Below are 23956 nucleotides of genomic sequence, written 5' to 3'. Positions count from 1 at the left end.
GCTGGGGGGGCCCTCAGCCCTCCCTGGTGGGGTCTGGGTGTGAGGGGCTGTGAAGGGTCATGAGGGGCTGTGAGAGCTGAGGGGCTCTGGGAGCCGTGAGTGCAGCAAGGGTTGTGGGGAGTTCTGAAGGGCTCTGAGAGCTCTGAAGGCTGTGAGGGCTCTGAGGGGCTCAGGGCTGTGAGGGACTGCAAAGGGTCATGAGCGGCTCCAAGGGCTGTGAGGGGCTCTGAGAGCTGTGAGGGGCTCAGAGCTCTGAAGGCTCTGAGAGCTGTGAGGGGCTCAGAGCTCTGAAGGCTGTGAGGGGCTCTGAGAGGCTTTGAAGGCTCTGAGAGGCTCTGAAGGTTGTGAGGGGCTCTGAGAGCTGTGATGAGCTATGAGTGTTATGAGGGGCTCTGAGAGACTCTGAGGTCTGTGAGGGGCTCAGAGGGGCTCAGAGCTCTGAAGGCTCTGAAGGCTGTGAGGGGCTCTAAGGGTTGTGAGGTCTGTGAGGGGCTCTGAGGGGCTCAGAGAGCTCTGAAGGCTGTGAGGGGCTCTGAGGGCTTTGAAGGCTGTGAGGGGCTTTGAGGGGCTCTAAGGGTTGTGAGGTCTGTGAGGGACTCTGGGGTCTGTGAGGGGCTCAGAGCTCTGAAGGCTCTGAGGGGCTCTGAAAGCTCTGAGAGCTGTGAGCGCTCTGAAGGGCTCTGAAGGCTGTGAGGGGCCCTGAGAGCTGTGAGGGGCTCTGAAGCCTGTAAGAGACTTTGAAGGCTGTGAGGGGCTCTGAAGGCTGAAGGTCTCTAAGGGTTGTGAGGTCTGTGAGAGGCTCTCAGGTCTGTGACGGGCTCTGAAGGCTGTAAGGGCTCTGAAGGCTCTGAGAGGCTCTAAGGGGTCTGAGGTCTGTGAGGGGCTCTGAAGGGTCATGAGGGGCTCCAAGGGCTGTGAGGGGCTCTGAAGGGTCATGAGGGGCTCCAAGGGCTGTGAGGGGCTCTAAGGGCTGTGAGCTCTGTGAGAGGGGGGCCCTACTCCCGTCTCGCTCCCGTCTCCCGGCCGGGACTCACCGTCGGCGCAGCTCGGCGGGCAGCGGGGCCGGCGGCAGCGGCGCGGCGCGGGCCGGCATCGGGAGCGGCTCGGCGGGGGCCGGGCGGGGGGCGCGGGGCGGGCTCGGGGCCCGATTCCGGGCCGGGTTCGGGGCCGCGCTCGGGGCCCGGCTCGGCGGGACCGGGAGCGGCTTCGCGCGGAAACGAGCGGCGGGAGCGGGGCGGCGCCGACCATCGCGCGGGGGGAGCCGGCGCGCACCATGCTGCCGCCGCGGGGGGGGACAGCGCGGGGCCAGGCGGTGTCTGCCGGGCCGGAGGGACCGGGAGGGGATCGGGGGAGACCGGGGGAGACCGGAGGAGTCGGGGCGGTACCGGGAGCGGCGGAGGGGGGGGGAACGGGGAGGTCTCAGAGGGGGAACGCAGCGGTGAGGGGGGAGTGGGAGGTACCACTAAGGGGAGATGGGGGGAGGCGTGAGATACCACTGAGGGGGAGTGGGAGGTACCACTGAGGGGAGATGGGGGAGATGGGAGGTACCACTGAGGGGAGATGGGGGGAGGCGGGAAATACCACTGAGGGGGAGTGGGAGGTACCACTGAGGGGAGATGGGGGGAGGCGGGAAATACCACTGAGGGGGAGTGGGAGGTACCATTGAGTGGAGACGGGGGAAGGCGGGCGGTACCACTGAGTGAAGTGGGAGATACCATGTGGAGATGGGGGGACCTGGGAGGTACCACTGTAAGGCAGCGTGGGGGGGAAACAAGTGGGTTGTACCACTCAGAGTAGGGGGGATGGACTGTACCACTGTGGAGCGGGGGGGACATTCTCACAGGGCTGCACCATTGTAGGGATGGGGGGGTCCCCAAGGCCACCCCAGTGTCCCCATTGTCACCACAGAGCCCTCGTGTCCCAGGTCACCTTTATTGTCCCCTTGGGTACACAAACTCCCCTCCCCAAGTATGGCCCCAGCCCCGTTTTGGGGTGAAAAGGGAAAATTTTGGGTGCCAGAGCTGCTCTGGTGACCCCAAGGACAGGGCCAAGGTCCTGAAGTGTCCCCAAAAAAGGATTTGGGGGTGCCAAGGTTCCAAACTTACCCCAAAAAATGAACAGGGCATCTCAAAGTGTCCCTAAAACCAGATTTGGGGAGTCCCAAAATGTCCCAAAAAAATGGGAGTGTCCCCAAAAAATGATCTGGGGGTCCAAAAATGTCCCCAAAAATGATCTGGGATTTCCAAAATTTCCCCAAAACCAAATTTAGGGACCCCAAAATGTCCCCAGAAATGATCTGGGACTCACGGACAAAATGGATTTGGGGACCCCAAATTCCCACCCCCCTACCCCCCCACCCCCCCCAAAATCCATCCCGGGGGTCCCAAATTTGGGGTCTCGGGCAGGTAAAAGCAGTAAATAAAATAAAATAAAATAAATAAAAATCTGGAGGTTTTTGGGGTGCCCCCCTCGGTCCCCTCAGTTCACCAGGAGAGCGTTGTCCTGCACGGGGGCCCTGTGGGGACACAAATTTGGGGTTTTTTAGGGTTTTTTGGGGATTTTTTGGGGTTTTGGGGGGCAGGACCACAGGGAAACCCCCCCAGATCCCAAAAACCCCGGGAGGGGAGGGGGGACCCCAAAAACCCAGGGAGGGGCTGGAGTTTGGGGTCATTTTGGGTCATTTTGGGATGATTTTGGGGCCAGATTTTGGGGTCATTTTGAGGCCATTTGGGGCTGGGTTTTAGGATATTTTTGGGGTCATTTTGGGGCCAAATTTTGGGGAAATTTTGGGTCATTTGGGGCTGGATTTTGGGATAATTTTGAGGTCATTGAGGTCTGAATTTTGGGATTATTTTGATGCCATTTAGGGCTGGGTTTTGGGGTCATTTGGGGCTGGATTTTGGGGCACTTTGGGATCATTTTGGGCTGGATTTTGGGGTCATTTTTGGCTATATTTTGGGTTCGCTTTAGGGCCATTTAGGGCTGGGTTTTGGGGTCATTTGGGGTGGATTTTGGGATAATTTGGGATTCTCCCCCCCCAGGTGACACCGAGCCCAAACCAGCCAGGACCCCCCTCCCTTGGAGTGACCCCCAAAACCCCTAAAAATGTCCCCAAAATGCCCCAAAACATCCCAAAATCCCCCAAACCCTCACCCCAAAACCCCCAAAGTGTCCCAAAACTCCCTGAAACCTCCAAAACCCCCTAAAACATCCCCAAATCCCCCAAAATCCCCCAAACCGTCCCCAAACCCCCTGAAATGTCCCTAAATCCCCCAAAACGTTCCCGAACCCCCTGAAATGTCCCAAATCCCTCCAAAATCCCCCCATATGCCCCTAAAATCCCCCAACCCCCCCAAAATGTCCCAAAATCCTCTGAAATCTCCCAAAAATCCTCCCAAACGTCCCAAACCCCCCCAAGTGTCCCAAGACCCTGCAAAACCTCCCCAAAACCCCCCAAATGTCCCCAAATCCCCCCCAAAACGTCACAAAATTTCCCAAATCCCCCCTCCCGCCCAAAATGCCCCCAAATCCTCCCAAACCTCCCCCAAAACCCCCTAAAACATCCAAAAATCCCCCAAAACACCCCCTCGTCCAAACCCCCCAAAATCCCCCAAAAATGGTCCCAAAATCCCCCCCCCCCAAATCCCCCAAAAAAGGTCCCAAAATGGTCCCAAAATCCCCCAAAAATCCCCCCCCAAGAGTCCCAAAATCCCCCAAAAATCCCCCCAAGAGTCCCCAAATCCCCCCAACCTCCCCCCACAGTGTCCCAAAATCCCCCAAAATGTCCCAAAATGTCCCAAAACCCCCCCAAATCCCCCCAGGTGTGGGGCTGCAGACCGGGGGCAGCAGCAGCAGAGGCCGGGGCAGGAGGCGGAGCCGGAGCTGCCCCTGCGGAACTTTCCAGAACCGGGGCTGTCCCGGCACTGAGCGATGAAGGCCTGGAGCTCTGACACCGGGGAGTCGCCCTCGGACTGGTTCTGGGGACAGGGGGACAGGTGAGGGGACATGGGGACAGGTGAGGGGACAGGTGAGGGGACAGGGGACAGGTGACACCAGACAGGTGAGGGACAGGAGCTGGGACACAGGTGCGTCACCCTTGGACTGGTTCTGGGGACACAGGGGACATGGGGACAGGTGACACCAGACAGGTGAGGGGACAGGGGACAGGTGACACCAGACAGGTGAGGGGACAGGGGACAGCAGCTCTGACACCGGGGAGTCACCTTCGAACTGGTTCTGGGGACACAGGGGACACAGGTGACACCAGACAGGTGAGGGACAGGAGCTGGGACACTGAGGTGTCACCTTCGGACTGGTTCTGGGGACGTGGGGACACAGGACAGGTGAGGGGACACAGGGGACAGGAGAGATAACACACACAGGTGATGTCACACAGATGATGTCACACCCGGGTGAGATAACACACAGATGATGTCACACCCCGGTGATGTCACACCCAGGTGATGTCACACCCAGGTGATGTCACAGCCAGGTGATGTCACAGCCAGGTGAGCTCCCAGCCGCTGTACTCACCTTGATGGTGTCATAGGAGCCGGGGATGAGGTCACACACACACAGATAACACAGAGATGACGTCACACACAGGTGATGTCACACAGGGGATGTCACACACAGGTGATGTCACACACAGGTGATGTCACACAGGTGATGTCACACAGGGGATGTCACACACAGGTGATGTCACACACAGGTAACACACAGAGATGATGATGTCACACCCAGGTGATGTCACCCATGTGATGTCACAGCCAGGTGAGCTCCCACCTGTCCTGCTCACCTTGATGGTGTCGTAGGAGCCGGTGATGAGGTCACAGACACAGATAACACAGAGATGACGTCACACACAGGTGAGATAACACACCCAGGTGATGTCACACACAGAGATGATGTCACACCCAGGTGATGTCACAGCCAGGTGATGTCACAGCCAGGTGAGATAACACACACAGGTAATGTCACACACAGGTGATGTCACACCCAGGTGATGTCACACACAGGTAACACACCCAGGTGATGTCACACACAGAGATGATGTCACAGCCAGGTGATGTCACAGCCAGGTGATGTCACAGTCAGGTGAGATAACACACACAGGTAATGTCACACACAGGTGATGTCACACCCAGGTGATGTCACACACAGGTGAGATAACACACACAGGTAAGATAACACACACAGGTAAGATAACACACACAGATGATGTCACACCCAGGTGATGTGACACACAGGTGATGTCACACCCAGGTGAGATAACACACCCAGGTGAGATAACACACACAGGTAAGATAACACACACAGATGATGTCACACCCGGGTGACGTCACACCCAGGTGATGTCACACCCATGTGATGCCACACCCAGGTGATGTCACACCCATGTGATGCCACACCCATGTGATGCCACAGCCAGGTGAGCTCCCACCTGTCCCGCTCACCTTGATGGTGTCGTAGGAGCCGGTGATGAGGGCGATGAAGAGGCTGAGCACCATGTAGATGAAGAGGGCGCTGAAGGAGTACAGGTACACCTGGCTGAAGAGCCACACCAGGGCCCCGCTGGGCCGCAGCGCCGCGAAGGTGGCGAACATGTCGTCCCCATTGACCAGGGAGAAGAGACACTCGGACACCATGGACAGCGAGCGGAACTGGGGATGGGACACCTGGGTCACACCTGTGTCACACCTGTGTCACACCTGTGTCACACCTGTGTCACACCTGTGTCACCTGTGTCACGTGTGTCACCCCTGTCGTCCCCATTGACCAGGGAGAAGAGACACTCGGACACCATGGACAGCGAGCGGAACTGGGGACGGGACACCTGGGTCACACCTGTGTCACCTGTGTCACACCTGTGTCACACCTGTGTCACACCTGTGTCACACCTGTGTCACACCTGTGTCACGTGTGTCATCCCTGTCATCCCCATTGACCAGGGAGAAGAGACACTCGGACACCATGGACAGCGAGTGGAACTGGGGACGGGACACCTGGGTCACACCTGTGTCACCTGTGTCACACCTGTGTCACACCTGTGTCACACCTGTGTCACACCTGTGTCACACCTGTGTCACCTGTGTCATCCCTGTCATCCCCATTGACCAGGGAGAAGAGACACTCGGACACCATGGACAGCGAGTGGAACTGGGGACGGGACACCTGGGTCACACCTGTGTCACACCTGTGTCACCTGTCACACCTGGGTCACACCTCTGTCACACCTGTTACCTGTCACCTGTGTGTCACCTGTGTCACCTGTGTCACACCTGTGTCACACCTGTCACACCTGGGTCACCTGTGTGTCACCTATAACCTGTCACACCTGTGTCACCTGTGTGTCACTTGTGTCACCTGCATTTCATCCATGGATCTGGGAATCCCCCAACCCCAAAACTGGAATTTGAGAACATCCCAACCCCAAACCCCAAAATTTGGGAAGGAATCCAAACCCAAAACCAGGACTGGAGAACATCCCAACACCCGAAAGTGAAATTTGGGAATCCGCCAATCCCAAAACCAGAATTTGGGAATATTCCCAACCCCAAACCCCAAAATTTGGGAATCCCCCAACCCCAACCCCAAAATTTGGGAATCTCCTGACCCCAAAACCAGAATTTGGGAGGGAACCCAAACCCAAAACCAGGACTGGAGAACCCAATACCCGAAAGTGAAATTTGGGAATCCCCCCAACCCCAAACCCAAAATTTGGGAATCTCCTGACCCCAAACCCCAAAATTTGGGGACACCTGGACCCACCTTGACGTGGTGCGGGCCCAGCACGATCCAGCCGCAGAAGCAATACCCCAGGTAAATCACGGCCACGCAGCAGCAGAAGCGCATCACGTTGGGCAGCGCCACGCGCAGCGTCACGATCAGGATCTGGGGCGAAAAACGGCGAAATCCGGAAAAACGGGAATTGTCCGCGAGCAGAGTGGGAAAATTGGGATTTGGGGTGGGAAAATGGGGATTTGGGACAGAAAATGGGATTATCCATGTGTAGGGTGAGCATCACGTTGGAGACACCACGCGCAGCGTCACGATCAGGATCTGGGGCGAAAAACGGCGAAATCGGGAAAAACGGGGATTTGGGGTGGGAAAACGAGAGTTTGGGGTGGAAAAATTGGGATTTGGGGTGGGAAAATTGGGATTTGGGGTGGGAAATTGGGATGATCCACGTGTAGGGTGAGCATCACGTTGGGCAGCGCCACGCGCAGCGTCACGATCAGGATCTGGGGCGAAAAACGGCGAAATTGGGAAAAACGGGAATTGTCCGCGAGCAGAGTGGGAAAAACGGGGGTTTGGGGTGGGAAAATGGGGTTTGGGGTGGGAAAATGGGGTTTGGGGTGGGAAAATTGGGATTATCCACGCATGGGGCGGGAAAAACAGGAACTGTCGCCAGCCCGAGTGTGACAAGGAGCATCTGGGGCAGGAAAAAGGGGATTTGAGGAAAAAGGGGATTTGACCCTGGCCCTGTCCCCAGGTAATGTCACCGTCCCCAGGTGCCACAGGTGCCACAGGTGCCACAGGTGCCACTCACGTTGTACTTCTGGAAGAAGGTCAGGTACCGGATGACCCCGACCCCGTGATGTCCCTGTTCCTGTCACTGTCCCCTGTCCCCCCACGATGTCCCCTGTCCCTGCCCCCGTCCCCAGGTGACACAGGTGACACGGGTGCCACAGGTGCCACTCACGTTGTACTTCTGGAAGAAGGTCAGGTACCGGATGACCCCGACCCACACGAGCAGTGTCGATGTCCCCAGCAGGATGCTGCACACGTCGTACCCCGAGAAGTTCTGGGGGGACACGGGGACAGTGCCACCACCCTGTCCCCAGGCCATTGTCCCCATGGTGGCATTGTCCCCATTGTCCCCAGGCTGGCAGTGTCCCCAGGGGATGGCATTGTCCCCATTGTCCCGATTGTCCCCAGGGGGTGGCATTGTCCCCATTGTCCCCATTGTCCCCAGTGTCCCCAGTGTCCCCAGTGTCCCCAGTGTCCCCAGGGGGTGGTACTGTCCCCATTGTCCCCATTGTCCCCATTGTCCCCAGTGTCCCCAGGGGGTGGCATTGTCCCCAGTGTCCCCAGTGTCCCCAGGGGTGGTGACCTTGGCCTCGATGCCGATCTTGAGCACGGTGCCCAGCACGGTCAGGAGGTCGCTGGTGACCAGCAGCAGGTACCACCCATTGAGGAACTCCAGGCGGTCCGAGAGGGACACGGGGACACCGCGGTGACGGCGCAGGAACCGGCTGAACTCCTGAGGGGACACCAACATTGTCACTGTCACTGTCACTGTCACTATCACTGTCACTGTCACTGCCATTGTCACTGTCATTGTCACTGTTACTGTCACTGTCACTGTCATTGTCACTGCACTGTCATTGTCACTGTCATTGTCAGTGTCACTGTCACTATCACTGTCACTGTCACTGTCGCTGTCACTGTCATTGTCACTGTCACTGTCATTGTCACTGTCGCTGTCATTGTCATTGTCGCTGCCATTGTCGCTGTCATTGTCACTGTCACTGTCATTGTCACTGACATTGTCACTGTCACTGTCATTGTCACTGTCATTGTCACTGCACTGTCATTGTCACTGTCATTGTCACTGTTACTGTCGCTGTCATTGTCACTGTCACTGTCGCTGTCATTGTCACTGTCACTGTCATTGTCACTGTCATTGTCACTGTTACTGATATTGTCACTGTCACTGTCGCTGTCATTGTCACTGTCACTGTCACTGTCATTGTCACTGTCATTGTCACTGTTACTGTCACTGTCATTGTCATTGTCACTGCACTGTCATTGTCACTGTCACTGTCACTGCACTGTCATTGTCACTGTCATTGTCACTGTTACTGTCGCTGTCATTGTCACTGTCACTGTCACTGTCACTGTCATTGTCATTGTCACTGTCATTGTCACTGTCGCTGTCACTGTCACCCCACAGGCACCGGCTGAACTCTTTTGGGGACACCACGATTGTCACCTCGCTGTGGTGGCACCGCCTCCCCCTGCCCCTACCCCACCACGTCCCCCCATCCACACCCAGCCCCATCCCATCAATCCCAAAAATCCCCCCAAACCCCAAAGCTCCCCCAAAACCCATCAATTCCAAACCCCAAATCCCATCAATCCCATCCTCCAAAATCCCCCAAACCCCCCCCAAAATCCCATAAATCCCCCCCAAACCCCATCAATCCCAAACCCCCAAATTCCCCCCAAATTCCCTCAAATCCCCCCAAATTCCCCCAAATTCCCCAAATTCCCCCCAAATCCCCCCTCATTCCCCCATTCCCCGCGCACCCGCTGCAGCTGGAGCCCGCGGGCGATGGAGCGGGCGCAGAGCACCAGGGACAGCGAGGACACGGCCACCACCAGCACGTCAAACGCCAGGCGCCGCCAGCTGGCACCTGCGGGGACACCGAAACTGTCACACCTGGCACACCTGAGGGGACACACCTGTCACACCTGTGACACCCAGCTGGCACCTGCGGGGACACCGAAACTGTCACACCTGGGACACCTGGGACACCTGAGGGGACACCAAACTGGCACTGTCACACCTAGGACACCTGGCACTTGAGGGGACACCGAAACTGTCACACCTGGCACACCTGAGGGGACACCTGAGGGGACACCACTGTCACACCTGTGACACCTGGCACCTGAGGGGACACCAAACTGGCACCTGTGACACCCTGTCACCTGCAGGGACACCCGGTGGTCACTGCCACCTCCTGGGGACAGGGGACACCGCGGGGACAGGGACACCGCGGTGTCATTGTCACCGTGGGGATAGGGACAGCTCAGGGACAGATCAGTTGTCACCTCCCAGGGACAGGTGGTGTCCCACAGCCTGTTGGCCTGGTGTCACCTCCCAGGTGTCACCCATTGTCACCTGTGCCGGGCAGCGAGGGGTGGTGGCACTCCCAGGGACCCAGTGTCACCCATTGTCACCCATTGTCACCCGGTGTCACCTGTGCCGGGCAGCGAGGGGTGGTGGCACTCCCAGGGACCCAGTGTCACCCAGTGTCACCCGGTGTCACCCATTGTCACCCAGTGTCACCCAGTGTCACCCAGTGTCACCCGGTGTCACCCATTGTCACCCAGTGTCACCCATTGTCACCCATTGTCACCCGGTGTCACCTGTGCCGGGCAGCGAGGGGTGGTGGCACTCCCGGATGGCCGCGCGCGTGTCCAGGCGGATCCGCACTCGCCCGCTGTGGGCGCTGTTGTCAAAGGTGACCTGGGGACACGGGGTGGCACTGTCACCGTCACCGTCACTGTCAGTGTCACGGTCACTCTCACGGTCACTGTCACCGTCACTGTGACTGTGACTGTCGCTGTCACCGTCCCTGTCACTGTGCTGTCACTATCACTGTCCCTGTCACTGTGCTGTCACTGTCACTGCACTGTCATTGTCACTGTCACTGTGACTGTCACCGTCACCATCATTGTCAACGTCATTGTCACTGTTATTGTCACTGTCACTGTCACTCTTACTGTCAACATCATTGTCGCTGTCACTGTCATTGTCATTGCGCTGTCACTGTCACTGTTATTTTCATTGTCATTGTCATTGCCGTTGTCACTGTCACTGTTATTGCCATTGTCACTGTCATTGTTATTGTCATTGCCGTTGTCACTGTCATTGTCACTATTACTGTCACTGTCACCATTACTGTCACTGTCATTGTCACTGTCACTGCCACAGTCACCATTAGTGTCACTGTCACTGTCACAGCACTCGCTGGCTGCCCCCGGGGCCCGCAGAGGGACAGGGGGACAGCCAAGGGACAGAGGGACAGATGAGGGACAGAGGGACACGACGGGGACATGACGGGGACACGATGGGGACACTTGGGGACATTTAGGGACACTGAGGGGACAATTGGGGACACTCAGGGGTATCTGGGGGTGACACTAAGAGGACACCCAGGGGACACTTTAAGATATTTGGGGACACTTAGGAAACAATTGGGGACACTTTGGGATATTTGGGGACACTCAGGGGTGTTTGGGGACACTTCGGGACACTGAGGGGACAACTGGGGACACTGACGGTGACACTTGGGGACACTGACGGTGACACTGAAGGTGTAGCAGTCGGGGATCTCGTGGTTCAGCAGCGTTTGGATGTTGATGGCCTTGAGCTGGAACTCCACGGTGACGTTGATCAGCCTGAGGGGACAAAAAACCACCCCAAAATCCCAGAAAATGCTGGGAAAATTCCGTCCCAAAATCCCAAAAAAATCCTGGGAAAATTCCACCCCAAAATCCCAGAAAATCCCAGGAAAATTCCGCCTCAAAATCCCAGAAAATCCTGGGAAAATTCCACCCCAAAATCCCAAAAAAACCCCACAGGAAAGGGAAAATTTCACCCCAAAACCCCACACAGGGGATTTGGGGACGGGCAAGGGCTCAGGGTGGGGTTTGGGGGAATTTTGGGGGTTTTGGGGTTTTTGGGGCGTACCTGTGGAACTGGAGGGTGAAGTTGCTGTCGGGGCCGTCCAGCACGGGGGGCTGGGGGTCCCCGGGGTGAAGCCCCAGGCACTCTGTGGGGTTGGGATGGGGGTCAGGGAGCACAAAGCCCCTGGGGCTTCCCAAACCCGTGATCCCAATGGGGCCTGGACCACTGGGAGTGCTCCAGGACCATCCAGAACCCTAAATCCTAAATCCCAAACCCGTGATCCCAAACCCCAAATCCAACCCCAAATCCAACCCCAAAACTCACACGCCAAATCCAACTCCAACTCCCAATTCCAACCCCAAATCCAACCGCAAAACCCAAACCCCAAATCCAACCCCAACCCCCAAATCCAGCTCCAAATCCAACCCCAAATCCCAACATCCAAACCCCAAATCCCAACTCCCAAACCGAAAACCCCAAACCCAAACTCCCAGCTCCAACCCCCAAATCCAGCTCCAAATCCAACCCCAAATCCCAACATCCAAATCCCAAATCCCAACTCCCAAACCAAAAACCCCAAACCCCAAATCCAGCTCCAAATCCAACCCCAAATCCCAAACCCCAAACCGAAAACCCCAAACCCAAATCCAACCCCAAACCCAAACTCCCAACTCCAACCCCCAAATCCAGCTCCAAATCCAACCCCCAAATCCCAACTCCCAAACCCTGCACCCCAAACCCGAAATCCAACCCCAAATCCCAACTCCCAAACCGAAAACCCCAAACCCAAACTCCCAGCTCCAACCCCCAAATCCAGCTCCAAACCCAACCCCAAATCCCAAACCCTTGCACCTCAAACCCCAAACCCAACCCCAAAACCCCAAATCCAAACTCCCAACTCCAACCCCCAAATCCAGCTCCAAATCCAACCCCAAATCCCAACTCCCAAACCGAAAACCCCAAACCCGAACTCCCAACTCCAACCCCCAAATCCAGCTCCAAATCCAAACCCCGAATCCCAAACCGAAAACCCCAAACCCGAAATCCAACCCCAAATCCCAACTCCCAAACTGAAAACCCCAAACCCAAACTCCCAACTCCAACCCCCAAATCCAGCTCCAAATCCAACCCTGCACCCCAAATCCCAACCCTGCACCCCAAACCCCAAATCCCACACCCCAAACCCCAACCCCACACCCCAACCCCTCCATCAGCCCCGCCGCCGGCACCGGTGGCCACGCTGGGGTCGATGTCGAAGGTGTCGTTCTCGGGGTCGATGTCGCCCCTGCGGAAGAAGCGCTGGCACAGCCGCAGCCCGGGGCCACCGCCGGGGCCACCGTAGGCATAATGGCCCAGGGACACGTTGGGGACAGCCAGGTACTGCGGGGACACGGGCATGGAGGTGGCACCTCAGTGTCCCCAAACATCTCTGTGTCCCCAAAGATCTCTGTGACCCCACAACATCTCTGTGTCCCCAAAGATCTCTGTGTCCCCAAAACGTGGTGGCCCAGGGTCACGTTGGGGACAGCCAGGTACTGCGGGGACACGGGCATGGAGGTGGCACCTCAGTGTCCCCAAACATGCCCATGGCCCCACAACATCTCTGTGTCCCCAAAACAGCTCCATGATCACAGAACATCTCTGTGTCCCCAAAGATCTCCATGGCCCCAAAACATCTCTGTGTCCCCAAAACGTGGTGGCCCAGGGACACGTTGGGGACAGCCAGGTACTGCGGGGACACGGGGATGGAGGTGGCACCTCAGTGTCCCCAAACATCCCCATGGCCCCACGACGTCTCTGTGTCCCCAAAACAGCTCTGTGTCCCCAAAGATCTCCATGGCCCCAAAACACCTCCATGGCCCCAAAACATCTCCACAATCCCAAACCACCACCATGTCCCCAACTCCTCCTGATGTCCCCAAAGCCTCCCAGTGTCCCCAACCCCTCCTGATGTCCCCAGCCCCTCCCGATGTCCCCAGCCCTGTGCAGTGTCCCCAGCCCCTCCCGATGTCCCCAGCCCTGTGCAGTGTCCCCGTGCCACCTGCTCGAGGACGAAGCCCAGGTGCTCCAGGAGGTCCCCGCGGGTGTAGATGGCCTGGGCGTCATCGGCGCCGTCCTCGTAGCCCTTGAGGAACAGGTGCTTGAAGGCCACTGTGTTGTCCTCCTTGAAGGCCACCACCAGCTGGTTGCTGAGCCCAAACAGGATCAGCTGGGGACAAAGGCCACCACCCCTGTCACCGCCTGTCCCACCATGGTGACACCGCCGCGCTTTGTCCCAAATTGGTGCCACAGCTTGGGGACAAAGGCCACCACCCCTGTCACCGCCTGTCCCACCATGGTGACACTGCCGTGCTTTGTCCCAAATCGGTGCCACAGCTTGGGGACAAAGGCCACCACGGTCAGGGTCTGTCCCACCATGGTGACACCACCGTGTTTCACCCCAACACGGTGTCATCCCATGCTTGGGGACAAAGGCCACCACCTCTGTCACCACCCATCCCACCACAGTGACACTGTCCCGGGGGACTCCATTGTCCCTTTCAAAGTGTCCCCATGTCCCTGTGTCCCCTCCCTGGTGTCCCCATGTCCCTGTGTCCCCTCTTTCATATCCCCGTGTCCCTGTGTCCCCTCTCCGGTGTCCCTGTGTCCCCTCCCTGGTGTCCCCATGTCCCTGTGTCCCCTCTCCAGTGTCCCCATGTGCCCTTGCTGCTGTCCCAGCCCCTTGTGCTGCCATCCCCGCTGTCCCCTCTGTCCCCCACCCATCATCCCCGCTGTCCCCGCCGGTGTCACCTGCACGGTGACCAGGACGATCTTGGCCAGCTGCAGCCCGAGCTTCACGGGCCGCCTGCCGCGGGCCCGGTACTTGTCACAGGGGCTCATGAAGAAATACTTGAGGCGCCGCCGCAGCTCCTCCTCCTCTTCCTCCTCCTCCTCTTCCTCCTCCTCCTTTCCCGGTACCGGCACCGGCGCTGCCTCGGCCGTGCCGTACCCGGGGCTGCGGCTCAGCAGCCGCTCGGTCTCTGGGGACACCGGCCGGTGTCACCCCCTCGGTCCGGTGTCACCCCCTCGGTCCGGTGTCCCCGCTGCTCGGTGTCCCCGCTGCTCGGTGTCCCCCCCTCTCCCGGTGTCCCCTGTCCCCGTTACCTGCCCCGGCCCGGACTCCCTGTCCCCGGTGTCACCGCTGTCCCCGTGTCCCCCCCTGTCGTTCCGGTGTCCCCTCTGCCCGGTGCTCATTGTCCCCTGTACCCGTTAATCACCCCCGGCTGGGTCTTTGCTGTCCCCTCGTCCCGCCCGGTTCCCGGTAATCCCTGCCCTGTGTCCGGCTGGTCCCGTACCCATTCGCAGGCCCTCCTCCCACTCCCGGTGCCATTCCCGGTCCCCACTCCCGGTCCCATTCCCGGTCCATGTCTCCATTCCCACTCCCTGTCCCCGTTCCCGGTCTCCCCATTCCCTGTCCCCATTCCCGCTCCCTGTCCCCGCTCCCTGTCCCCACTCCCGGTCCCTGTCCCCGTTCCCGGTCCCCGTTCCCGGTTCTCCCTCACCGGAGGCCGCCGCCATCGCTCCGGTTCCCCCACAGCCCTCACGTGACAGAGGAAACAACGCCCTCCTCCCGCCAACCAATCACAGCGCGCCATTGTTCCTTCATTTGCATAACCACGCCCATACGAATCGAACACCCCCTAAAAGCTTCATTTGCATAACCACGCCCTCCCCGCGCCGGCTGCAGCCGCCGCCGGGCGCTGTTCGCTCCCAGTTCCCTCCCAGCGCTCCCAGTAACGGCGGCACCGGCAGGGAAAGCGCTCCCAGTTCCCTCCCAGCGCTCCCAGTAACGGCGGCACCGGCAGGGAAAGCGCTCTCGGAACCCGCCCGGGGCAGAGCGCGGCTGCTTTGGGGAGCGGAGGAGGAGCGGGAGGAAGAGGAGGGACACAGGAGCAGGAGGAAGAGGAGGGAGACAAGGAGGACCAGGAAGAGGAAGAGGAGGGGCAGAGGAGGAGGAGGAGCGGCAGAAGGAGCAGGAGGAAGAAGAGGAGCGGCCCCGTCCCCGCTCCGGCCGCAGCTGCCCCGGCCCCGCCGGCATCGCCCCCGGAGCCCGCAGGTGAGCGGGGAGGGGGAGCTCGCCCCGAGCCCATGGCGGGGGGGGCTCCGGGAGGGATTTTGGGGGGCAGGGGAGGCAAATCCCATCCTTGTCCCCATGGGGGCAAATCCCATCGTGTCCTTATGGGGCAAATCCCATGGTGTCCTTGTGGGGCCAATCCCATCGTGTCCTTGTTCCCATGGGGGCCAATCCCATGGTGTCCTTGTCCCCACGGGGCCAATCCCATGGTGTCCTTGTCCCCACGGGGGCCAATCCCATGGTGTCCCCACGGGGCCAATCCCATGGTGTCCTTGTCCTTCCTCCCCCAGAGCAGGAGCTGAGCATGGAGAGCAGCGAGGAGCCGGTGGCCGAGGCCGTTTTGAGCGGCTCCAGGGCGCAGGGAGAAGCCAGCGGGGAGGAGAAGCCGCGGAGATGCCTGAGCAGGAGGGGCTGCAAACGCAGAGCGCGGGGATCCGAGGGGCAAAGAGCCGGCCTGGGCCAGGGAGGGGCTCAGAGCCCCGAGCTGGGGCTCCGGGAGCAGCTCCAGGATGGGCAGGAGAAGCCCCACGAGTGCTCGGAGCGCAGGAAGAGCTTCAGCAGGAGCTCCGAGCTGGTTGCGCACCAGAAGATCCACACTTGGGAACAGCCGAGGTCTGAGGGGGAAAAGCCTCCCCTGGGTGGGGAAGGGGCTCAGAACTTGGAGCTGGGGCTCCGGGAGCAGCTCCAGGATGGGCAGGAGAAGCCCCACAAGTGCTCGGAGTGCGGGAAGAGCTTCAAGAGGAGATCCTGCCTGGTTGCCCACCAGAGGAGCCACACGGGATCTGAGGGGGAAGAACCAACCCTGGACCAGGGTCAGAGCTCAGAGCTGGGGCTCCGTGAGCAGCTCCAGGATGGGCAGGAGAAGAAGCCCCACAAGTGCTCGGAGTGTGGGAAGAGCTTCATGTGGAGATCATCCCTGATCAAGCACTGCAGAATCCACACGGGGCAACAGCTGAGATCTGAGGGGGAAAAACCCACCTTGGACCAGGGTCAGAGCTCAGAGCTGGGGCTCCATGAGCAGCTCCAGGATGGGGAGGAGAAGAAACCCCACAAGTGCTCGGAGTGCGGGAAGAGCTTCAGGTGGAGATCCAACCTGTTGGAGCACAGCAGAATCCACACCGGAGAGAAACCCTACGAGTGTGGGGAGTGTGGGCAGAGCTTCAGCTGGAGCTCCCAGCTGCTTCTCCACCAGAGGAGGATCCACACCGGGGAGAGGCCCTACGAGTGCCAGCAGTGCGGGAAGAGCTTCAGCTGGAAGTCCCACCTGAGCAGCCACCTGAGGACTCACACTGGGGAGAAGCCCTACGAGTGCGAGCAGTGCCACAAGAAGTTCCAGAGCAGCTCCTCCCTCGTCGTCCACCGGCGCTCGCACACGGGCGAGAGGCCCTTCCCGTGCCCCGAGTGCGGGATGAGCTTCAAGGAGAACTCGGCCCTGGTCAGGCACCGCCGCACCCACTCCGGGGAGAGGCCCTACGAGTGCGGGCAGTGTAAAAATTCCTTCCCGACCAGCTCCCTCCTGGCCGAGCACCAGCGCATCCACACCGGGGAGAAGCCGTTTGGCTGCCCCGACTGCGGCAGGGGCTTCAGGCAAAAGTCCAGCCTGGTCAAGCACCGGCGCATCCACACCGGGGAGAGGCCGTACGTGTGCGGGCGGTGCGGGAAGAGCTTCACGCAGAGCTCCAACCTGTTTGCCCACCAGAGGAGCCACGCGGAGCGGCCCTACGAGTGCGAGTACTGCTGGAGGAGCTTCTCGCAGAGCTCCAGCCTGATCGTGCACCAGAAGTGCCACACCGAGGTGAGGCCCTACGAGTGCAGGAAGTGCGGGAAGAGCTTCACCACCAGGTCCTACCTGCTCACCCACCAGATGATCCACACCGGGGAGCGGCCCTACGAGTGCGGGCAGTGCGGGAAGGGCTTCATGTCCAAGTCCCACCTGATTTACCACCAGAGGGGCCACTCCGGGGAGAAGCCCTACGAGTGTGAGCAGTGCAAGAAGAGGTTCCTGACCAGCTCCCATCTCCTCAGCCACCAGCTGATGCACACCGAGGAGAGGCCGTTCTGCTGCCCCGATTGCGGCAAGGGATTCAGGCACAAGTCCAACCTGGTGATCCACCAGCGCAGCCACACCGGGGAGAAGCCATTCCAGTGTCCCCAGTGTGGGAAGGGCTTCACCACGAGCTGCAGCATGACCAGACACCTGGAGAGCCAGCACTGAGGTGGGAAGAGCTCCGTGGGCTGCTCCAGCTCCATCCCACACGGGAGGATCTGCTCTGGATGGTCCCCAGTGGGCCCAGGTGGGCAGAGCCACCTTGATCCCTGTTTGGGGAACACCTGGCTGAGGGCTCCTCATCCTCCTGGATTTGTCACCTTCTGACCCAGAAAAATCTCAATTTTTTACCTCTTTTGGTGGTCTTCAGCAACACTAGATAGCCTTGGTGGTTTCCACCACCAATCCATCCCCCATTGGAAGGATCTGCTCTGGATGGTCCCCAGTGGGCCCAGGTGGGCAGAGCCACCTTGATCCCTGTTTAGAGGACACCTGAGGGCTGAGGGCTCCTCATCCTCCTGGCTCCCCATGGCCTGGGATTTTCTTTTTATTTCTCTTTGTCCTTTCTAAATCTGAGGTTGAAAATAAAGACGTTGAACTAAAACAAGGATGGGCATGAGGGGGACGCTGGCTCCGAGGGAGTTGAGGGTTCCTGGGACAGATCCGGGGGTTCCTCAGGGCTTTGGGCACCCCACGGTCCCCATTCCCGGTCGCCATTCCCGGTCCCCTCACACCGGACGCTCCGCCCCCGGCCCTGACGTCACCGAGCGAACCCCGCGCTCCTCCCGCCCACCAATCCTAGCGCGCCATCGCTCCCGGATTTACATAACCACGCCCATTCGGGTTGGCCCCGCCCGCCGCCCGGCGCTGCTCGCTCCCAGTTCCTCTCCCAGCGCTCCCAGTAACGGCGGCACCGGCAGGGAAAGCGCTCCCAGTTCCATCCCAGTGCTCCCAGTAACGGCGGCACCGGCAGGGAAAGCGCTCCCAGTTCCCTCCCAGCGCCCCCAGTTCCCTCCCAGCGCTCCCAGTAACGGCGGCACCGGCAGGGAAAGCGCTCTCGGAACCCGCCCGGGGCAGAGCGCGGCTGCTTTGGGGAGCGGAGGAGGAGCGGGAGGAAGAGGAGGGACACAGGAGCAGGAGGAGGAGGAGGGAGACAAGGAGGACCAGGAAGAGGAAGAGGAGGGACAGAGGAGGAGGAGGAGCGGCAGAAGGAGCAGGAGGAAGAGGAGGAGCGGCCCCGTCCCCGCTCCGGCCGCAGCTGCCCCGGCCCCGCCGGCATCGCCCCCGGAGCCCGCAGGTGAGCGGGGAGGGGGAGCTCGCCCCGAACCCATGGCGGGGGGGGCTCCGGGAGGGATTTTTGGGGGCCAGGACCCCAAAGCCGAGCCCGAAATGTCCCTGGGGAGGGATTTTGGGGGGGTCCCCGGTGGCATCGCCCGGTCCGGGCGGTCTCGGGGGCGATCTCGGCCCTGGGGATGCCCGGGAGAGCCGGGGGGGACCGCGGGAGCCCCGGAGCGATCCCGGAGCCCGGGGCAGCCCCGAGGGATGCGGGAGGCTGGGGGTGGTTTCAAGGGGTCCCAGGGCGAGGGAAGAGACGAGAATCCTGTGTTTCAGAAGGCTGATTTAATTTTACATTTTATGATGTATATGACATTTAAATGTATTGTTTTAATGTATATATTACATTAAAATGTAATATATATTGCATTTTATGGTATATGTTACTCGAAAAGAAAATTGTATGCTAAAACTATGCTAAAGAATAGAAGAAAGGATTTCTTCAGAAGGCTGATTTATTATTTTATTATATATCTTTATTCATATATATTTTATGCTATATTTATTTATGTATTTATATATTTTATATATATATTTATACGTATGTTATGATATATTAAAAGAAAATTATATACTAAAACTATACTAAAAGAATAGAAGAAAGGATTTCATTAGAAGGCTGATTTATTATTTTATGATATATATTATATTAAAAGAAAATTATGTATTGAAACTATATATATTAATATACAATAAAATTATATTTATTATTTTATTATATATGTTATATTAAAAGAACTAGATATACTAAAACTGTACTAAAGAATAGAAGAAAGGATTTCATCAGAAGGCTTGAAAGGAATAGAAAAGGAATCATAACAAAAGCTGACCGTGATTGGCCCTTAATTAAAAACAACCAGCGTGGACCAATCGGAGCTGGGCCTGTTGCATTCCACAGCAGCAGATAATTATTGCTTTTCTTTTCCTCTGAGGCTTCCTCAGCTTCTCAGGAGGGGAGAAAACAAAAAGAAAACAAAATCCCAGCCCGAGGATTTTTCAGGGAATCTCAGGGCTGGAAGGGGCCCTGAGGCCTCCAGCAGCAGCAGCAGCAGCAGCAAAGGGCTCAGGCCTTGTTCTGCCCCAGGCCGGGAGCCCCCAGCGCCAAACCCGGGCCCCGGGGAGGAGGAGGAGGAGGAGGCTGTGAGGAAGAGGAGCCCGGCCCGGGAGCCCCAGGCAGGTGAGGAGGAAGGCAGGGCCCCTTTGCCCCTCGGTGCTGCTCCAGCCCTGGGGCATCGCCTGGTGCTGCCCTGTGGGAGGGGGGCAGATCCCAAACCCCATCGTGACCCTGTGGGGCAGATCCCAAACCCCATCCTGACCCTGTGGGGCAGATCCCAAACCCCATCGTGAACCTGTGGGGCAGATCCCAAACCCCATCCTGAACTTGTGGGGCAGATCCCAAACCCCATCGTGAACCTGTGGGGCAGATCCCAAACCCCATCGTGAACTTGTGGGGCAGATCCCAAACCCCATCGTGACCCTGTGGGGCAAATCCCAAACCCCATCCTGTCCTTGGATAGGGGCAAATCACAAATTTTCCTTGTGGGGTAAATCCCATCCTGAACTTGGATGGAGGCAAATCCCAAATCCCATCGTGTCCTTGTCCCCACGGGGCCAATCCCATGGTGTCCTTGTCCTTCCTCCCCCAGAGCAGGAGCTGAGCATGGAGAGCAGCGAGGAGCCGGTGGCCGAGGCCGTTTTGAGCGGCTCCAGGGCGCAGGGAGAAGCCAGCGGGGAGGAGAAGCCGCGGAGATGCCTGAGCAGGAGGGGCTGCAAACGCAGAGCGCGGGGATCCGAGGGGCAAAGAGCCGGCCTGGGCCAGGGAGGGGCTCAGAGCCCCGAGCTGGGGCTCCGGGAGCAGCTCCAGGATGGGCAGGAGAAGCCCCACAAGTGCTCAGAGTGCGGGAAGAGCTTCACCAAGAGGTCCCACCTGATTGTCCACCTGAGGAACCACATGGAGGAACACCCGGGATCTGAGGGGGAAGAACCAACCCTGGACCAGGGTCAGAGCTCAGAGCTGGAGGTCCATGAGCAGCTCCAGGATGGGCAGGAGAAGCCCCACAAGTGCTCGGAGTGCGGGAAGAGCTTCAGGTGGAGATCGTCCCTGATCCGCCACTGCAGAATCCACACCGGGGAACGCCCCTACGAGTGCGGGGAGTGCGGGAAGAGCTTCAACACCAGGTCCTACCTGATCGTCCACCAGAGGATGCACAACGGGGAGAGGTCCTACGCGTGCGGGCTGTGCGGGAAGAGCTTCAGCACCAGCTCCCACCTGATCGTCCACCAGAGGAACCACACGGGCGAGAGGCCCTACCAGTGCGACGTGTGCCAGAAGAGGTTCCAGAGCAGCTCCACCCTCCGCAGCCACCAGCGCATCCACACCGAGGAGAGGCCGTTCCGCTGCCCTGACTGTGGCAAGGGCTTCAGGGAGAACTCCACCCTCACCACGCACCGCCGCGTGCACACCGGGGAGAGGCCCTACGTGTGCGGGGAGTGCGGGAAGAGCTTCAACACCAGCTCCTACCTGGTCATCCACCAGAGGATGCACAGCGGGGAGAAGCCCTACGAGTGCGGGCTGTGCGGGAAGAGCTTCGGCAGGAGCTCCCAGCTGATCGTCCACCACAGGAGCCACACGGGAGAGCGGCCCTACGAGTGCCCGCAGTGTGGGAAGGGCTTCACCAACAGCTCCAACCTGATCGTCCACCAGAGGAGCCACGCTGGGGACAAGCCCTACGGGTGCGAGCAGTGCGGTCAGAGGTTTCAGAGCGTCGGGGACCTCGTGGTGCACCAGGGCTCACACGCCGAGGAGAAGCCGTTCCACCTCTCCGAGTGTGGGATGGGCTTCGGTGACGACTCCAGCCCGGTCAAGGCCCAGTTCATCCACGCCGGGGAGTGTGAGGAGAGCTCCAGCCTGATCATCCACCAGAGGGACCACGCTGAGGAGAGGCCCTACGAGTGCGATCAGTGCCACCAGAGGTTTTACACCAGCTCGTCTCTCCTCAAGCACCAGCGCACCCACACCGAGGAGAGGCCGTTCTGCTGCCCCGATTGCGGGAAGAGCTTCAAGAACAACTCGGCTCTCGTCGTCCATCAGCGCATCCACACCGGGGAGAGGCCCTACGAGTGCGGCCAGTGCTGGAAGAGGTTCCACACCACGTCCGACCTCCTCCTGCACCAGCGCATCCACACGGACGAGAGGCCCTTCCGCTGCCCCGACTGCGGGGTGGGCTTCAAGCACAACTCGAGCCTGGTCAAGCACCGGAGGATCCACACCGGGGAGAGGCCGTACGTGTGCTGGCAGTGCGGGAAGAGCTTCAGCGCCAGCTTCAGCCTCATTGTGCACCACAGGAGCCACACGGGGGAGCGGCCCTACGAGTGCGGGCAGTGCGGGAAGAGCTTCTCGCAGAGCTCGGGGCTGGTGGCCCACCAGAGGTGCCACACGGGGGAGAGGCCCTACGAGTGCGGGGAGTGCGGGAAGAGCTTCTCGCAGAGCTGCAACTTGATCAAGCACCAGTGCAGCCAGCACTGCGGGCAGCCCAGAGCGCGGGGAGAGCTTCACGCGCTGCTCCAGCTCCGTCCTGCCCAGGAGGATCCACCCTGGATGGTCCCCAGTGAGCCCAGGTGGGCAGAGCCCTCCTGATCCTCGTTTGGAGGACACCTGGCTGAGGGCGCCACGTCCTCCCGGATTTGTCAACTTCTGATCCCTTGAAAAAAATCTCAGTTTTTCACTCTTGTGGTGGTCTCAAGCAGCTCTTGATTGCCTCAGAGGGGTCTTCTCCACCACCAATCCATCCCCCATGGGAAGATCTGCTCTGGATGGTCCCCAGTGGGCCCAGGTGGGCAGAGCCACCTTGATCCCTGTTTGGGGGACACCTGGCTGAGGGCTCCTCATCCTCCTGGCTCCCCCTGGCTCTCTCTCTTGTGGAGAGCAGATTTGTCAACTTCTGACCCAGAAAAATCTCAATTTTTTCCATCTTTTGGTGGTTTTAAGCAACACTAGATAGGTTCGAATGTCTTCTCCAACATGAATCCATCCCCCATGATGGATTGATCCCCAGTGAGCCCAGGTGGGCAGAGCCACCTTGATCCCTGTTTGGGGGACACCTGGCTGAGGGCTCCCCGTCCTCCTGTCTCCCCACGGCCTGGGATTTTCTTTTTATTTCTCTTTGTCTTTTCTAAATCTGAATAATAAAGATATTGAACGAAGACGAGGATGGAGACATGGGGGGATCTTCCAGGGGATGAGGGGGATGCTGGGTCCCTTGGAATGGGATCCCCCAAAATCCTGGGACCCTCAGAATCTCGGGGTCCTCCTGGGCTGGGACCCCCAAAATCCCTGGGACCCCCCTGGATTTGACCCCCAAAATCTTGGGATTCATCTGGACTGGGCCCCCCCCAAAATTCTGGGATCCCTCTGGATTGGGACCCCCCCAAATCCCTGGGACACCCCCAAAATCCCATAAATTCCTGGGACACCCCAAACCTCGGGATCCCCCTGGACTGGGACCCCCCAAATCCGGGGATCCCCTCCCCCTTTTCCGCCCCTCCCCCACCGGCGCCCGGCTTCGCTCCCACCCCTCCCCCCCGCCGCAGTGCCGCGCGCTCTGCGCATGCGCGCCCCTCAAGCCCCGCCTTCCCCCTCTTCAGTCCCCGCCTTCTCATTGGCCGCGGAGGGAGAACTCCACGCTGATTGGCTGGCTGGATGAGTGACTGACAGCTTAGTCAGGCTGGGGACGGGGGGAAATCGGCCGAGCTCGGCTGCCATTGGCTGCCGCACCGCGGGTGGGCGTGGCCTGTCTTTTCCACCCTCCTTCCCCTTACTGTGGGGGGGCAGCGCGCCGCGTTCCCATTGGCTGCTCTTGCTGTGGGCGGAGCCCCGACCGCCGCGCGCGCGTCCCTCCGCTCGCCTCTCATTGGCCGTGCCGGCACCAGCTCGCCGCGCCATTGGCTGAGCGAGCGCGGTGGGCGGGGCGGCGGCGTGGGGCGGGACGCGCAGGCGCGGGCCCGGCGCTCCCTGAGGCGGCGGCGGCGGCTCCGGCGG

General features: G+C 59.4%; 3 protein-coding genes across 3 annotated transcripts in view; 1 reads left to right on the top strand and 2 right to left on the bottom strand.

Annotated features, from left to right (window-relative positions):
- The window catches only part of DNMT1 (DNA methyltransferase 1), a 28077-nt gene extending 26984 nt beyond the window's left edge, over positions 1-1093 (bottom strand). Inside the window, exon 1 of the mRNA XM_066570320.1 lies at positions 1035-1093. Coding sequence (XP_066426417.1) covers positions 1035-1093 — 59 coding nt within the window. The remainder of the gene's footprint in view (positions 1-1034) is intronic.
- A 1296-nt stretch (positions 1094-2389) lies between these two features.
- MCOLN1 (mucolipin TRP cation channel 1) lies at positions 2390-15370 on the bottom strand. The gene is made up of 14 exons (XM_066570405.1): positions 14965-15370; positions 14213-14442; positions 13464-13631; positions 12652-12802; positions 11486-11567; positions 11097-11193; positions 10159-10258; positions 9316-9422; positions 8117-8266; positions 7706-7807; positions 6772-6894; positions 5457-5663; positions 3838-3977; positions 2390-2515 (listed from the first exon to the last, which is right to left on the bottom strand). The coding sequence occupies exons 1-14, from the start codon at positions 14978-14980 to the stop codon at positions 2479-2481; spliced, it is 1710 nt and encodes a 569-aa protein (XP_066426502.1). The 5' UTR covers positions 14981-15370; the 3' UTR covers positions 2390-2478.
- Positions 15149-23121, top strand: LOC136569908 (zinc finger protein 850-like). The gene is made up of 5 exons (XM_066570261.1): positions 15149-15518; positions 15827-17744; positions 18583-18880; positions 19861-20095; positions 20565-23121. The coding sequence occupies exons 2-5, from the start codon at positions 15841-15843 to the stop codon at positions 22553-22555; spliced, it is 4428 nt and encodes a 1475-aa protein (XP_066426358.1). The 5' UTR covers positions 15149-15518; positions 15827-15840; the 3' UTR covers positions 22556-23121.
- Positions 23122-23956: the final 835 nt, after the last annotated feature.

The sequence above is a fragment of the Molothrus aeneus genome, unplaced genomic scaffold (genome assembly GCF_037042795.1).
Source record: "Molothrus aeneus isolate 106 unplaced genomic scaffold, BPBGC_Maene_1.0 scaffold_30, whole genome shotgun sequence".
In the NCBI taxonomy this organism is placed as follows: domain Eukaryota; kingdom Metazoa; phylum Chordata; class Aves; order Passeriformes; family Icteridae; genus Molothrus; species Molothrus aeneus.
This window is presented reverse-complemented; position numbering and strand designations above follow the sequence as displayed.

Bases quoted from the DNA above. Each gene is read 5' to 3' on its own strand.
- LOC136569908 (XM_066570261.1), top strand. From the start codon at position 15,841: ATGGAGAGCAGCGAGGAGCCGGTGGCCGAGGCCGTTTTGAGCGGCTCC. The intron at 17,745-18,582 runs GCACTGAGGTGG...GTTCCCTCCCAG, and splicing joins ACCAGACACCTGGAGAGCCA to CGCCCCCAGTTCCCTCCCAG. The intron at 18,881-19,860 runs GTGAGCGGGGAG...AGGCTTCCTCAG, and splicing joins ATCGCCCCCGGAGCCCGCAG to CTTCTCAGGAGGGGAGAAAA.
- MCOLN1 (XM_066570405.1), bottom strand. The intron at 11,194-11,485 runs GTACGCCCCAAA...TTGTCCCCTCAG, and splicing joins TTCACCCTCCAGTTCCACAG to GCTGATCAACGTCACCGTGG. The intron at 3,978-5,456 runs GTGAGCGGGACA...CCCTGTCCCCAG, and splicing joins GCTCCTACGACACCATCAAG to AACCAGTCCGAGGGCGACTC.